Below are 12903 nucleotides of genomic sequence, written 5' to 3' on the forward strand. Positions count from 1 at the left end.
TATGAAGGAGAATAACGGGAAATGAGGCTGGAAAAGTAGGTTGGGGTCAAGGCATGAAGGGTTTTAAGGGACAAACGGAAGCGTTTATGTTTAACTCTGGAGGTATAGCCAGGTTGTGATTAGTGCAAATAACAAATCTTGTGACATGGTTGCATTATTCAAATTTGCATTATTTCCATTGGGTTGGAACCAAAGACCATATTCTATAGAATTTTAACCACAAACAGCACAAGAGGTGGGTTATGAAGGACTCTGAATGCTAAAGAGAAGATTTCATATTTTTTCGTGGAGGTGATAGGGAGCCACTGGAATTTGTTGAGGGGGAGAGAAGAGGGGAATAGCACAGTGTGATCTGTATTTTAGGAAAATTACTTTGGTAGCTGAATGGAGGGGAAAGTGGAGCAGGAAGAGAAAGGAAGACCCACCAGCAGGGCAGTACGAAAGTCCAAAAGCATAAGGTGATAGGGGCCTCACCAGGGTGTGATAGTATCAGAAGAGAGAAGGGGCTACTTTCAAGAGATGCTGTAAAGGAGAATCTCCAGGCCTCGGCAACAGACTGGAGGTGGGAGTGCGAGATAGGGAGGGGTCAAGGATGACACCTAGATTGCAAGGCTGAAGGACTTGACAGTGAAAGAAAAGTTTGGAGGGAGAGAATGGTGGAGGAATAAAGAGAATAAGTTTAAGCTTTGAACACTGTCTATTGGAGGCCAGTTCAAGATGTCTGAAAGGCAGCTGGAGATCAACAGGGAGGTTAGGGCAGGATAGCTAGATTTGAGAATCAGCAATATAGAGAATACAATTAAGTTAACAGGAGCTGAAGTAGCATAAAGGCAGAGTCCTGGAGGACACTCCTCTGACTAGAGGGTTTGCTGTAGATGACTGAGGACTGGTCTAGGAGGAAGGAGGAAAACCAGGAGAGAGCAGAATCCCAAAAACCTAGGGGGAAAAGAGTTTCAAGAAGAAAGTGATTAACAATGTTAAAGCTGCAGGAATGAGTAAAAACAGCAGGGCTAGAGTCATTGACCATCTCAGGCCTTTATAGAGAGGATTACCCCTGAGGTTTGCTTCCATCAGGACCAGTGGGTCTCTGGGCCAAGAGTTTGGGAAATTAAAAAGTTATACTTTCCAGGGACTGATCTCAGGGTGGGAGAGCAAGGGGGCTAGCTAGGATTTAGCAAGTCATAAGCAAGTGATAGAACAAAGGAGAATGGGATACGACAACAGAATAATATAGATTCAAATTGTTCAACTAAAGGGTCAAAACTGGCAAGGGGAAAAATGTGATGCTGGAACATCTAGGGAAAGTATTAAAGGGTGGGGAGAACGGGAGTCACAATGAAGAAGAAGATGGAAAGATTGAGCAAGAGTTTCAGAGCCCTAATTATATAAGTTTAACACTTAAAGATGATAGTGGGAACAAGGGTATGACCATTCTGGAATACAGCTGACATAGAAAAGATCACCATCACTTTTTTTATTCAAATAACTGAAATCTTTGTTTCCAAATGTGCCTAACTCACAGCTCTTTTCTGGAATTCATAGGCTCACAGATTTAGTTAAAAGGGACCCTTAGAAGCTCTCTATTCCAAAAATTTTATTTGGTATGAAGACACTGAGACCCAGATAGATTAGGAGGGATTCAAATCCAGGGACTTCCTCTGATTCTAAATTTAGCATATGGTACCACACTACCTCCTCCTTTAACAATTCAATTCAACCTTAAGGCTGTACTAATTAGTACTAATAAAGTTCTCTAAAGTCACAGGACTATACTTAGTAATTCTCAGCCTGCCTGGAAAAGTAATCATTCTAAGCAGCATTTTTCTAGAAACCAAAATTGTATTATAATGTATAGGAGAACAGAAAATATGTTTGGGCCTGAAAACTAAGAAATTCCCTTAAAATTTTTTTTTGAATTAGGCTGAAAGGAAGGTACATTTGGGCATTATAACTTATTTCCAGCTTCCTAAGTTGAGAACATCTTAGAATACAAATTGATAAAGAATCAGAAGATGTAAGACCCTGTTCTCTAACAATATTCTTTTAAAATAACAATATAGTATATTTCTATATTTTACACAAGGGCTGGAATGAATACTTATGCAGAAGAGTTTATGGATTCACAAAAGTATCCTATATGTAAGAGGCCAGGTTTTGATAGTCTATTTCTACCTCAAAGTCTTCTTTCTACCTCAAAAATGGAAGGCAGGACTCCAGATGCTGCAGGATTCCAACAGATATAGAGGGGAGCCATTTGCTTAGTATGTGTAAAGGAATCCTTTTGTCCTGGAAGCTTTACTCTTGTTTTCCTCAGAATAGAAACTTGGCCTCTTCAGGCATCTGAGGACAGAGCACAGTCCAGTCAAAGTTCAGGTTATTCACCCTCTATTGGCATCCAGGTTCGCCATTTTTGCATTCTCAATCTTTTAAGGTTGAAAAATGAAACACACTCAAGCCCAAAGATTAAGAATTGGCCTATACATCTCAGATTCATTCTTCAATCCTAAACTCCAAGAAGCAGCAAACTTTAAAGTTTCAAATGCCTACCAGAATACATCATTGAATAAGTGAAGTTCAATGGTTAGACTGAGTTTTGTTTCAGACAGACTTTATTTATAAAGTAGGAATTTTTAATGTAAAAAACTGGCTAGCTTTATAAATCTATAGGGCAGCAGAATGCCTGCATACATACTCATGGCAGACCAGTTTGATAATCTGTTCTGTGCATGGACTCATTTAAAACCATACCATCAAAATGATGGGCCACCCCTGTGCTTAAAAATATAATTTTGGTGGGCAAATCTATACTTAGCATTTCCTATGAAAAATAATCAATAAGCATAAATATCTTAAAAACAAATACACTGTAAATCTTTTATAGTTAAAATGTGAAAAACTAAATCAGAAAAATCTCTTAACAATTTACCTCTCTGGAGAAGTGAAAAAGCTCTGGCTTACAATCCTCTGTGATATTTGAAATCTATGAATGAGTACAAGGGAAAAAAATGGGAAACCAAAAGTTAGTCAGTTTGTAAGTTGGTATAATCATAACTGCCATGTATAGTTACATAATGTTTTAGATATGTTTAGTTCCTCATAACATCCAAGATAATACCTTGATCCTCACAATATCCAAGATAATACCTACCATTGTTACCACTGTTTTTGAATCAAGATTTTTTTAAAAAATGGGGAAAATGGGCTATAATCACTTTTTTCACTAATTAAAAAATAAACATTAGCACGACTGTTTCCCTGTCAGATCAAGATGGGAATTATTATAAATAATATTTGTAAATAAATATTCAAAATATAAATAGGTCATTACCTGGAGGGATTCCTCTCTGTGAGTGAGTTGTAGTGGACAAGAGATGGACCATTTTTTAATTATAACCTGTAAGGTGAAAGAAAAGTATATAGATTATATTTTAAAATTTTCATGATTAAAGAAATTACTTGAAAAAGTTCAAAGCAGTGGCAAGTCAATCTCTCTCCTTAAGTGAGAGATTTTGTTTAGACTTATTTCCTTCTAAATTTTTAAATTAAATTGTACAGTTAAAAACATTAAAGTTAATGAATATTCTCTCTATCTAACTAACCAAAGGTGATAAACCCATGTTATGACCATCTCACCAGGTAAGGCACACACCACATTTGATAAGACCGTACCCAATTAATGACTGTGTGGGAAACTAACTGTATGGCAAGCTAAGCCTAGAAATTCTCATTACTACTCCCACACACTAAATTATTATATAGCATCTAAGAAACTTCAACCTTCAGTCCTAGTCTTCAGAGATCTGAAATGTTTAATGAAGTTAGGAGAGCAGCATAAGAGAAGAAGGACACTGTTACCTCAGAGGAATGGACTTTGTAACTGTCTTTTAACTCAAAACCAAACTTCTTAACTTTTTTGGTTCACAGGTCTCTTTGGCTGTCTGGTAAAACCTGCTGTCTCTTTCTCAGAATAATGATTTTAAATAACTGAAGAAAATGCTAAATTTCAGCTAGAGTTTGGTAAAAACAAAAATCTAATTGTTTTTCCACCCAAGTTCATTGACTCCAGGTTAAGAATACTGGCTCTAAAGCAAATTATTAAGAATCATTAAAAATAGCCTTAGAAGGGAAATAGGTTGAATCTTGGAGGTTAAAATAACAAAAGCAGGTAGACCAGAAAGTCTTTAAGGAGAATGAATGAAGTATCTTCCCAGATTTTCTGCCCACAGACCCTTCTTGGCCACATGGTGGATACTTCAGAAATATTTGGTGAATGAATGTTGAGACAGCTCCCTGGGACAGAAACACAAGACCATGAGAAAAAGGGAAGAGTGAATGCTCTTTACTTCTGCTCTCCTGATTGATATGAAAAGGAATGTAGGTCATTTTCTTTGTCTTAAAACTTTAAAACCTAGGATAGGTAAGTTGAAAACCAAAGGGAATGTGGCTATGAAACATTCTGAATGATCTATGTAAACTTGGCTAGAAAAATATTTTTTAGAAAAATATTTTTAAAAGAAACTCATTAGAAAATTCTTTCTCAGAAGTGTCTAATAAGAATTTTTCAGTTATATTTTTATTGTAGTCATCCTATTTCTGCCCTAACTTACTGGCTGTGTCAACACAACCAATGTAGTCCCAAAATTTTAGGGAAAAATTTCTCTGTACATAGTTGCTCCAGGCTAATATCCAGGACACAAAAAGGCTAAGGGAATATAAAAAAAGAGACCTGTGGAAATACACATCAGCCATGGGGGAAAAGGGGAAGTCAGGGGGTGAAGGGGAAAGTAAGAGCATGAATTATGTAACCATGTTAACTTTTCAAAAAATAAATATTAATAAATGTTTTAAAAAAATAAAAATAAAATAACCACATATAGAATAAAATACTTGGGAATATACCTGCCAAAACAAATCCAGGAAATACAAGATATAATTTAAAAACACTTTTTACACAAATAAAGTCAGATCTAAATAATTGGAGAAATATTCATTGTTCATGGATTCATTGGGCAGAGCCAATATAATTAAAATGACAATGTTACCTAAATTAATCTACCTTTTAAATGCCATCCCAATCAAATTACCAAAAATTATTACATTGAACTAGAAAAAATAATAGCAAAATTCATTTGGAAGATTAAGAATTTCAAAAGAATTAACAAAAAAAATGTAAAGGAAGGAGGTCTAGAAGTAACAGATTTTAAACTATATTATAAAGCAGTAATTATCCGAACTATATGGTACTGACTAAGGAATAGAAAGGTAGATCAGTGTAACAAAACAAACATACAACACACAAGAAGAAAAGATTATATCAACCTTGTATTTGACAAAAGTATAGAACCAGGCTACTGAGATAAGAAATTACTATTTGGTAAAAATTGCTAGGGCAAATGGGAAGCAGTTTGGCAGAAACTAGGTATAGATCAATATCTTAAATATTCACTAAGATGGGATAAAAATGGATCTGTGATATAGCTATGAGAAGAGATATCATAAGGAAGAAGAACAGGAAATATATCACCTATTGGATTTATGGATAGGAGAGGAATTTATGCATAAATGAGATAAAAAGTACTGTTTAATGTAACATGGGTAATTTTGAGTCCACTAAACTGAAAAGTTTTTGTCCAAATGAAACAAATGTTGCCAAGATTAGAAAGAAAGCAGAAAATTGGGGGGGGGAAATGTTCATAGACAGTTTCTCAGGTAGAGGTATCATATTTAAAATATATAGAAATTTTGTCAAATTTATGGGAATGAACCACCCCCAAATGAAAATTGGGCAAAAAATATGACCAGATAGTTTTCAGATGAAGAAATCAAAACGTTATATAGGTATATGAAAAAATGTTCTAAATCACTACTGATTAGGGGAATGGAAACCAAAATAATTTTGAGATATCAACTCATACACATCAGGTTGCCTAAAATGACAAAAAGGCAAAATGACAAATGTTGAAGGGGATGTAGGAAAATGAGGACACTAATATACTGTTAGTGGAACTGTGAAATGATCCAACCATTTGGAGAGCAATTTGGAATTACTCCCAGAGAGTTAAAAAAACTGTGGATATCCTTTGACCCAGCCATAGGTCTATTTCCCATGAAAATCAGGGGAAAAAGAAAATAATCTGTATGTTTCAAAATATTTACAGCAGCTCTCTTTGTGGGAGCAAAGAATTGGAAATCAAGGAGATGTCCATAAATTGAAGAATAGATAAATAAATTGTGATGTATGGTTGTGATGGAATACTACTGCATAGTAAGAAATGAAGAGCAGATTAATAAAAAAGAAACAATTTGTAAAGAACTAAATGAAACAATGAAGAATGAAATGAGGAGAACCAAGAGAACATTATATACAGCTACGGAATTAATATTTGAAGAATAACTTGTGAATGTTCAACTACAGAGAATGAACGGAGAAAAGGAAACAAGAAAGACATAATCAAGATATACATATCTATTTGCCAGATGATGCCTTCTGTGGTGTGTGAAGGGGAGAGAGGGGCTGAGATATCTGGAAAAATACTTGTTATATAAACAAAAAAAATCTGTTATATACTTAGTAGCCACCACCACCAAAAGACATTTAACTAAATAAATGCATAAAAACCATGTCCAAAGCCATATTACTTAAAATTTGCTTTAAAATGTCAGTTACATATGTATGCTAATCTATACATCCTCTGCTTTTGAATATTGAATGTATTATTCTTACTCTTTTTTGTTCTTATGTTTCCTTTATTTTCTTGACTTTATTTTTTTTCTTGATTTTGTGGCTGTTACTTTTTTAAATGTAATCATTATATGTATTATTCTTACTATTTTTTCTTCTTATGTTTCCTTCATTTTCTTTACATTTTCAATGTTTATCATTTCCAATAATGTAACACAATCCATTATATCCAAATATAACAATCTATTCAGCCATTTCTCCCATTCATTATATCCATTTTAGACTCAACTCTGTCAGATATCACGAATGCTACCCTTGCCCTCTCTGGATCAGCTGAGACAAAGTATATTTTGCTCCAGGCCATCCCCTTTGCTCTATGTGTGTCTCTCATTTTCAGTGTGTTTCTTATAAACAACACACGGTCAGGTCCTAGTTTTTAATCCTTTATAACATTTTCCTCCTCTGTATGGATCCATCCCACTACACTCAATATCATAGTTACTATCTGTGAACTTCCATTGACTCTATTCTTCACTGTTTGTACCCCTCTTCCCTTCTTTCTGTCATATCTCTCTTCAAATGCCCAATTTCCTTTGACCAATACTTCTCTAAATTATACCCCTTACCAAAAATCATCTTTTATCTTCTCCCTTTGCTTGTCCCTAACTGCTTACCTTTTAATTCATAATCTATCCACATTTTCAAAAACCCCTTCCTTAACCACACAACCATGCCCTCCTACTTCTTTTTTTTTTTTAAACTTTTTTTTTTTTTTAAACCCTTAACTTCTGTGTATTGACTTATAGGTGGAAGAGTGGTAAGGGTAGGCAATGGGGGTCAAGTGACTTGCCCAGGGTCACACAGCTGGGAAGTGTCTGAGGCCGGATTTGAACCTAAGATCTCCCATCTCTAGGCCTGGCTCTCAATCCACTGAGCTACCCAGCTGCCCCCCCTCCTACTTCTTGATATGAGTTTGATTCTAAAAATTCCTCCCCTAAGTTGTCTGAAGAGTCCCTCCCTATCTCCTTGCCTATCTCCCTCCCTTTCCCCCATTTCTCTATACATTAAGAATATTTTTACCCTTCTAATTGTGAATGATATTCTGTCTTTAATCCAGGTCTAGTACTACCAGCCCTCCACTCCTTCCTCTCTTGTTCAGAGCAGTTCCTCCTCTCTCCTTCTCCATATGAGATAGCCATTCCACTCTACCTCTTCCTGGTCTATTTCATTACCATTTTGGCTCATTTCGTGACATTCACCTCTACCTCAAGTCACACCCCTTCAAAATTCGCAGGTAATGATGTCATTCTAGAGGCCATAGATGACATTTTCCCATATAGGAATCAACCAATTTGACCTTTTGGGTTGCTTGAGATTAGTCTTTCATTACCTTTGTATGTTCCTTACAGATCAAATTTTCTGCTCAGTTCTAGATTTGCCCCCAGGAATAGTGGAAACTCCCTTAGTTCATTAAATAGCTATATTTTACCTTTTATAATTATGCTAATCTTTGCTAGATATGTTATTCTTGGTTGTAAGCCCAGTTCTTTTGCTCTATGAAATTCTGTGTTCCTTATCCTGCATTCTTTTAATGTTGTGATTGCTAAGTCTTTTGTTACTCTAACTATAGCTCCACAATATTTAAATTGGGGTTTTTTTTTCCTTGTTGCTTGTAATATTTTCTCCTTAACCTGAGAGTACTGAACATAGTAATGTACATTTTCATCTTTGGACTTCTTTGAGGTGGTGATTGGCAGGTTCTTTTAATTGTTGTTTTTGTATTAAAATATTTAATATTTTCTTTTATTGTTTCATTCTTTTGATTTTGCTTTATTATTTCTTGTTGTGCTAGGAAGTCATTAGCTTCTCCTTGTCCAATTCTAGTTCTTAATCCATTATTTTCTTTCACGAGTCTCTGGATCTCTTTTTCCATTTGAGTGATCTTTCATAATTTTCTGGCTTTTCTTGCATTGTTCGTTTTTTTCCTAATTTTTCTTCAATATCTTTCATTTGGCTTTTGAAGGCTTTTTAAAGCTCTTCCAAAAGCTCTTTTGAGCTTGTGGCAATTTATTGTATTTCTTTGTTGTTTTTGAAGTGGATATTTTTACTTCATAATCTTCTGAGTTTGAGCCATGATCTTCTGTTCTCATAACAGGTATCAACTGTTACGTTCTTTCTCCTTTGCTTGCTCATTGTTATTTCTTTTAAAATTTTAGCAGTCAAGCCAACAGATTTAATTATTTACTTTTTACAGGGCTCTTAGGGTACCTACTCTGTTGGAGTTATGTTACCTCAGGCTTTGGTATTATTTTGTATTTGTATTTGCCTGGGTCCTATTTAGTTTTTCCAGTTTTTATAATCTAGAGTCTGATATAATCCTGGATCTCCTGCTTAAGACCCAGTCTGTGACTGGTCTCACATGTTTCAACCGGAGCCAGTGGGCAGCTCTTCCACTACTACTACAGCAGCCAATCCACCTCACCTTGTGGCAGCAACCAGGGACTCCACTCCCCTGGGAGTGACCACAGATGATGGGGCCCCAATTCCCCAGTAGCCACACTCACTGACTCCTTCACTCCTCCTCTCCCATTGCCACAGTCCAGCATAGATCAGGTGTCCAGTCCATGTTCCTTTGGTCTTCAAAATCCCTCCTTTACTGACAGCAGCCCCGGACTACTGCAAAAGCCTTCTAATTAGTTTCTCTATCTCATCACTCTCTTCTTGAATTCATCCTCCATACAACCATCAATGTGGTTTTCCAAAACTCAGATCCAACAGACACTTCCCTGATCAAACTCTAGTAGTTCTCTTTAGACTTTGGCATCAAATATTGTTTCATTTTTATCTCATCCTTTAAAAATGTCTACTTTAATTATTCACATAATTACTAGGGTAGTACAGGAATATAATTTATTAACAAGAAAATAAATACATAATAGAAATATGTGCTCAAAAAAAAGGATACATGATCAAAAATTTTGGAGACCACTGATTCAGAGCAGAAATCAGTTAGGAACAGAAAATCAAGGCAAGAGAAACCTGTAGTTTTATGGAGAGTGAAAACAAATATGAATGGGAATAGATGGGGAACAGAATGGGAAAAAATAGACCTGGTGAAGTTATAAAAAGAAAGAATTCATGAGATAGAAGATAAAGAATTGGGAATAACCCAAATTATTGAATACCTTACTTAAAATGCTCTTTTCTCCTTCATTTAACAAATACAAATTTCCAGTTTTAGCTCAGTAACTGCTGATTTAGAAAGCAACAAAATAATCTTTCTCTTCTCTGAATTACCAATACACTTAAAATTTATACCATACACATTACCACTGAATTATATGATTTTTTATTGTTCTATGATTGTTTTATATGCATAAGACCTTTAAGCTCTAAGTGAGGGATCAAATTTATACTTCTATTTCTCATGTCTCCTAAACTCAATGCAGAGCACATGAAAGGAAAAGGTATATTTGTTGACTGCTTACAAAAAATTTTTATATTTTTAGTTATTTTCCTATTTGTATTTAAACTTATTTAAATGTTTATAACAATAAGTCATGTACTAACATGTAAATTTGAAAAGAACGATAATCTAAGAGATCTAGGTCCAAATTCCCTGGCACAAACTGGAATTTTAAGGCAATTACATGGTAAAATTAATCTTTTTAACTTTATAAATGTTCACAGACAAAGAAAAGGGACAAAAATCAACAAGAAAAGCTCAAAGAGAAAAGGGAAACATAATCATGGAGACTGTGTCTTTTACTTGCACTAATATATAATTTTGACTAAAAATTTAATTTTATCATTTATTTATAAATACTTTTAAGTACATTTTTTGACAGAAATAGTAGAGAGAAACTGATCCCCTCAAAAAACTCTGGAAAAGTACCCTTTATTTTCCTATCCACCATGTATTTTAAAAGTCAAAAGTTTAACTATATCAAAACAAATTTGTCAAATAAAGGACATACATCTCCTTTTTAAATGTACAGTATTTTTCATTGTCCTATTGCAAACCAAATTAAAAATTTTGCTCACAAGCAAAAATCTGAACAGATGGTTTCTAAGATTACTATAAATGTAGAATAAGGGTATTACTTCCATATGACTGTTCCAGTTAGAAATCTGGACCAAATTAGAGCATATCTGCCATGACAGAAATTAATGCTGTAAAAACTACAGTGGGCATATCTTACCAAAACATTTCACCTGTTTCAAACTATTAACTACGAAAACTAAGTCACACATTAATACAACTTCCAATTTAAAGATTTTTCATCAGTCTTAATTAACTCTTTAATATCCACAAACCTACATCAATATTCATTAGATTCTACCTACATACAGAGGTAAGTACTCTAGACATAAAAATCACATTGGGATAAAGGCATCAACAATAAATCTCTTCACTGTAAGGAAAAGCATGTATTAATTTAAATGTATCTATAGGTTACAGGATAACATATTTAGAACAGAAATAGTTTTAGGTTATCCAATCCAACCCCTCATTTTTTAGATGAAAAAATCAAGGCCCAGAGATGGTAAGTGAACTGACTCAGTTCACACAGATAAATAAGAGGCACAGGGGGAAAATGGAACAAATATACAAAAGTACTATATAAAACTGTTTATAAGAATCTTCAAATTGAAAAAAATCATAATTATGTAGTATTTTTACCCTTGGGATCACATCTCCATTTATGAGCAAAATTTAAGTTAAATATTATATCCTGTATTTTAGCCTACAAAAGTAATGACCCTCAGATCAGCATAAATTCTGGGCATACCAGTTTGTTTTGACAACTGTCCTGGACTGCATTTGCTGTCTTACGTTTAAGTTATTTTCTTTGAATTTACTTTTTATTAAGTAAAATATATTTTTGGTAAGTGGCAATAAAAAGAATTTTTTTAACCAAGCTTATAAAAAGTATATTTGGAATATGTCTTCTTGCAAACTATTAAATACTTAATCCTACTAAGTTTAACACTTGGACATTAGCCATGGAACACATATATATAAAGGGGGAAAAAGGAGTTTTTTAAATTGCATGAAATGTCTTTGAGATATCAAAATCTATTTATGTTGGCCAAGAGAAGTTTTCAGTTTCCTTTGTCTATACATTTTTTAGCCATGCTGAACCATCCACGTTTTATTTGTATAAGTGATTTAATTTTATTTGGAATTAATATTTTTTCTCTTAGCTGCTCAAAAATCAGCTAGTAAAAAAAATCATAAGAAAAGAACTACATTTTAGAAGTGAAAAAATTAATTCCTTTGTGTGAAGGTGACATGACAAGAAACTGTTTCATTTACTAGTTCAAAAATAAGACCTCCAAGAACCTATCTATATGCCGGGAGTAAACCAAACTTGTGCAGAAAAATTTTAAATGTCTAATTCCATGGTCAAAATCATGTGGTCAGTCAGAGTTTCTGAGGTCTGGTTTCTCTGATCATCTAGCATTAAGATGACCTGTGCCAAATGAATTTTCCAGTTCGTGTCCTGTTGACCATAGTGTTATAGACAACTATTTTAATTAAACTTCCCACACATCTTCCTTTTTTTTGGACAGGAAAGAAATCACACATATACTTATTTTATCTAAGGCTTTGGAAAATATTTAAAAATAAGAAATTTAGGCAATGGATGTGTTCCTTGTGATCTGATAACTAGCTTTGCTTTCTTGTTTAGTCAAGTCAAAAAAAAACTAGACTTACTGTCCTGCTTAAGGAAAAATAAAAGTGGATTCAGAAAAAGGTAAGATATTTGTGGATTAATAAGAAAGCATCCTGGGGTGCCCACTCAACACAACTCAGAATTACGTTAAAAGCCAGAATATGAGGCCTATTTTAGAGGAGGGAGATCAGCAGTCCACTGATGTTTTAAACTTACCACAAGAGCAAAGAACGCCTTAAAGAAAAATGATAAACTACTTGTGTAGCCAAGAAAGCCTGTAAAATAACAGTAAAATAAAAAGCAATTTATAAGGAAAGTGATCCTAATGTACAGCTAAAGCTATATGTCACGGGCATGTTTTCTATTACAGTTGCTTGGTATCTGGAGCTTAGGGCTCAGAATAACAACATTCCAACTGCCTGTCACAGATCATTTATGTAGTTTTGTAGGGCAGAATTGGAACTGGCTTACCACTAATGGCATACTATAAGGAAAGGCTGCTCTTTAATGTTCCGCTGTAAAGATTTTATTTTAGTATGG

The 12903-nt window shown here is 34.3% G+C and overlaps 1 protein-coding gene across 1 annotated transcript in view; it reads right to left on the minus strand.

Moving 5' to 3' along the window:
• SLC38A6 (solute carrier family 38 member 6) overlaps nt 1–12903 on the minus strand; it is a 72426-nt gene that overhangs the window by 9927 nt on the left and 49596 nt on the right. Inside the window, exons 8-10 of the mRNA XM_044664867.1 lie at nt 12580–12638; nt 3329–3394; nt 2927–2980 (exon numbers count right to left, since the gene is read on the minus strand). Coding sequence (XP_044520802.1) covers nt 2927–2980; nt 3329–3394; nt 12580–12638 — 179 coding nt within the window. The remainder of the gene's footprint in view (nt 1–2926; nt 2981–3328; nt 3395–12579; nt 12639–12903) is intronic.

The sequence above is a fragment of the Gracilinanus agilis genome, chromosome 2 (genome assembly GCF_016433145.1).
Source record: "Gracilinanus agilis isolate LMUSP501 chromosome 2, AgileGrace, whole genome shotgun sequence".
NCBI classification, from domain to species: domain Eukaryota; kingdom Metazoa; phylum Chordata; class Mammalia; order Didelphimorphia; family Didelphidae; genus Gracilinanus; species Gracilinanus agilis.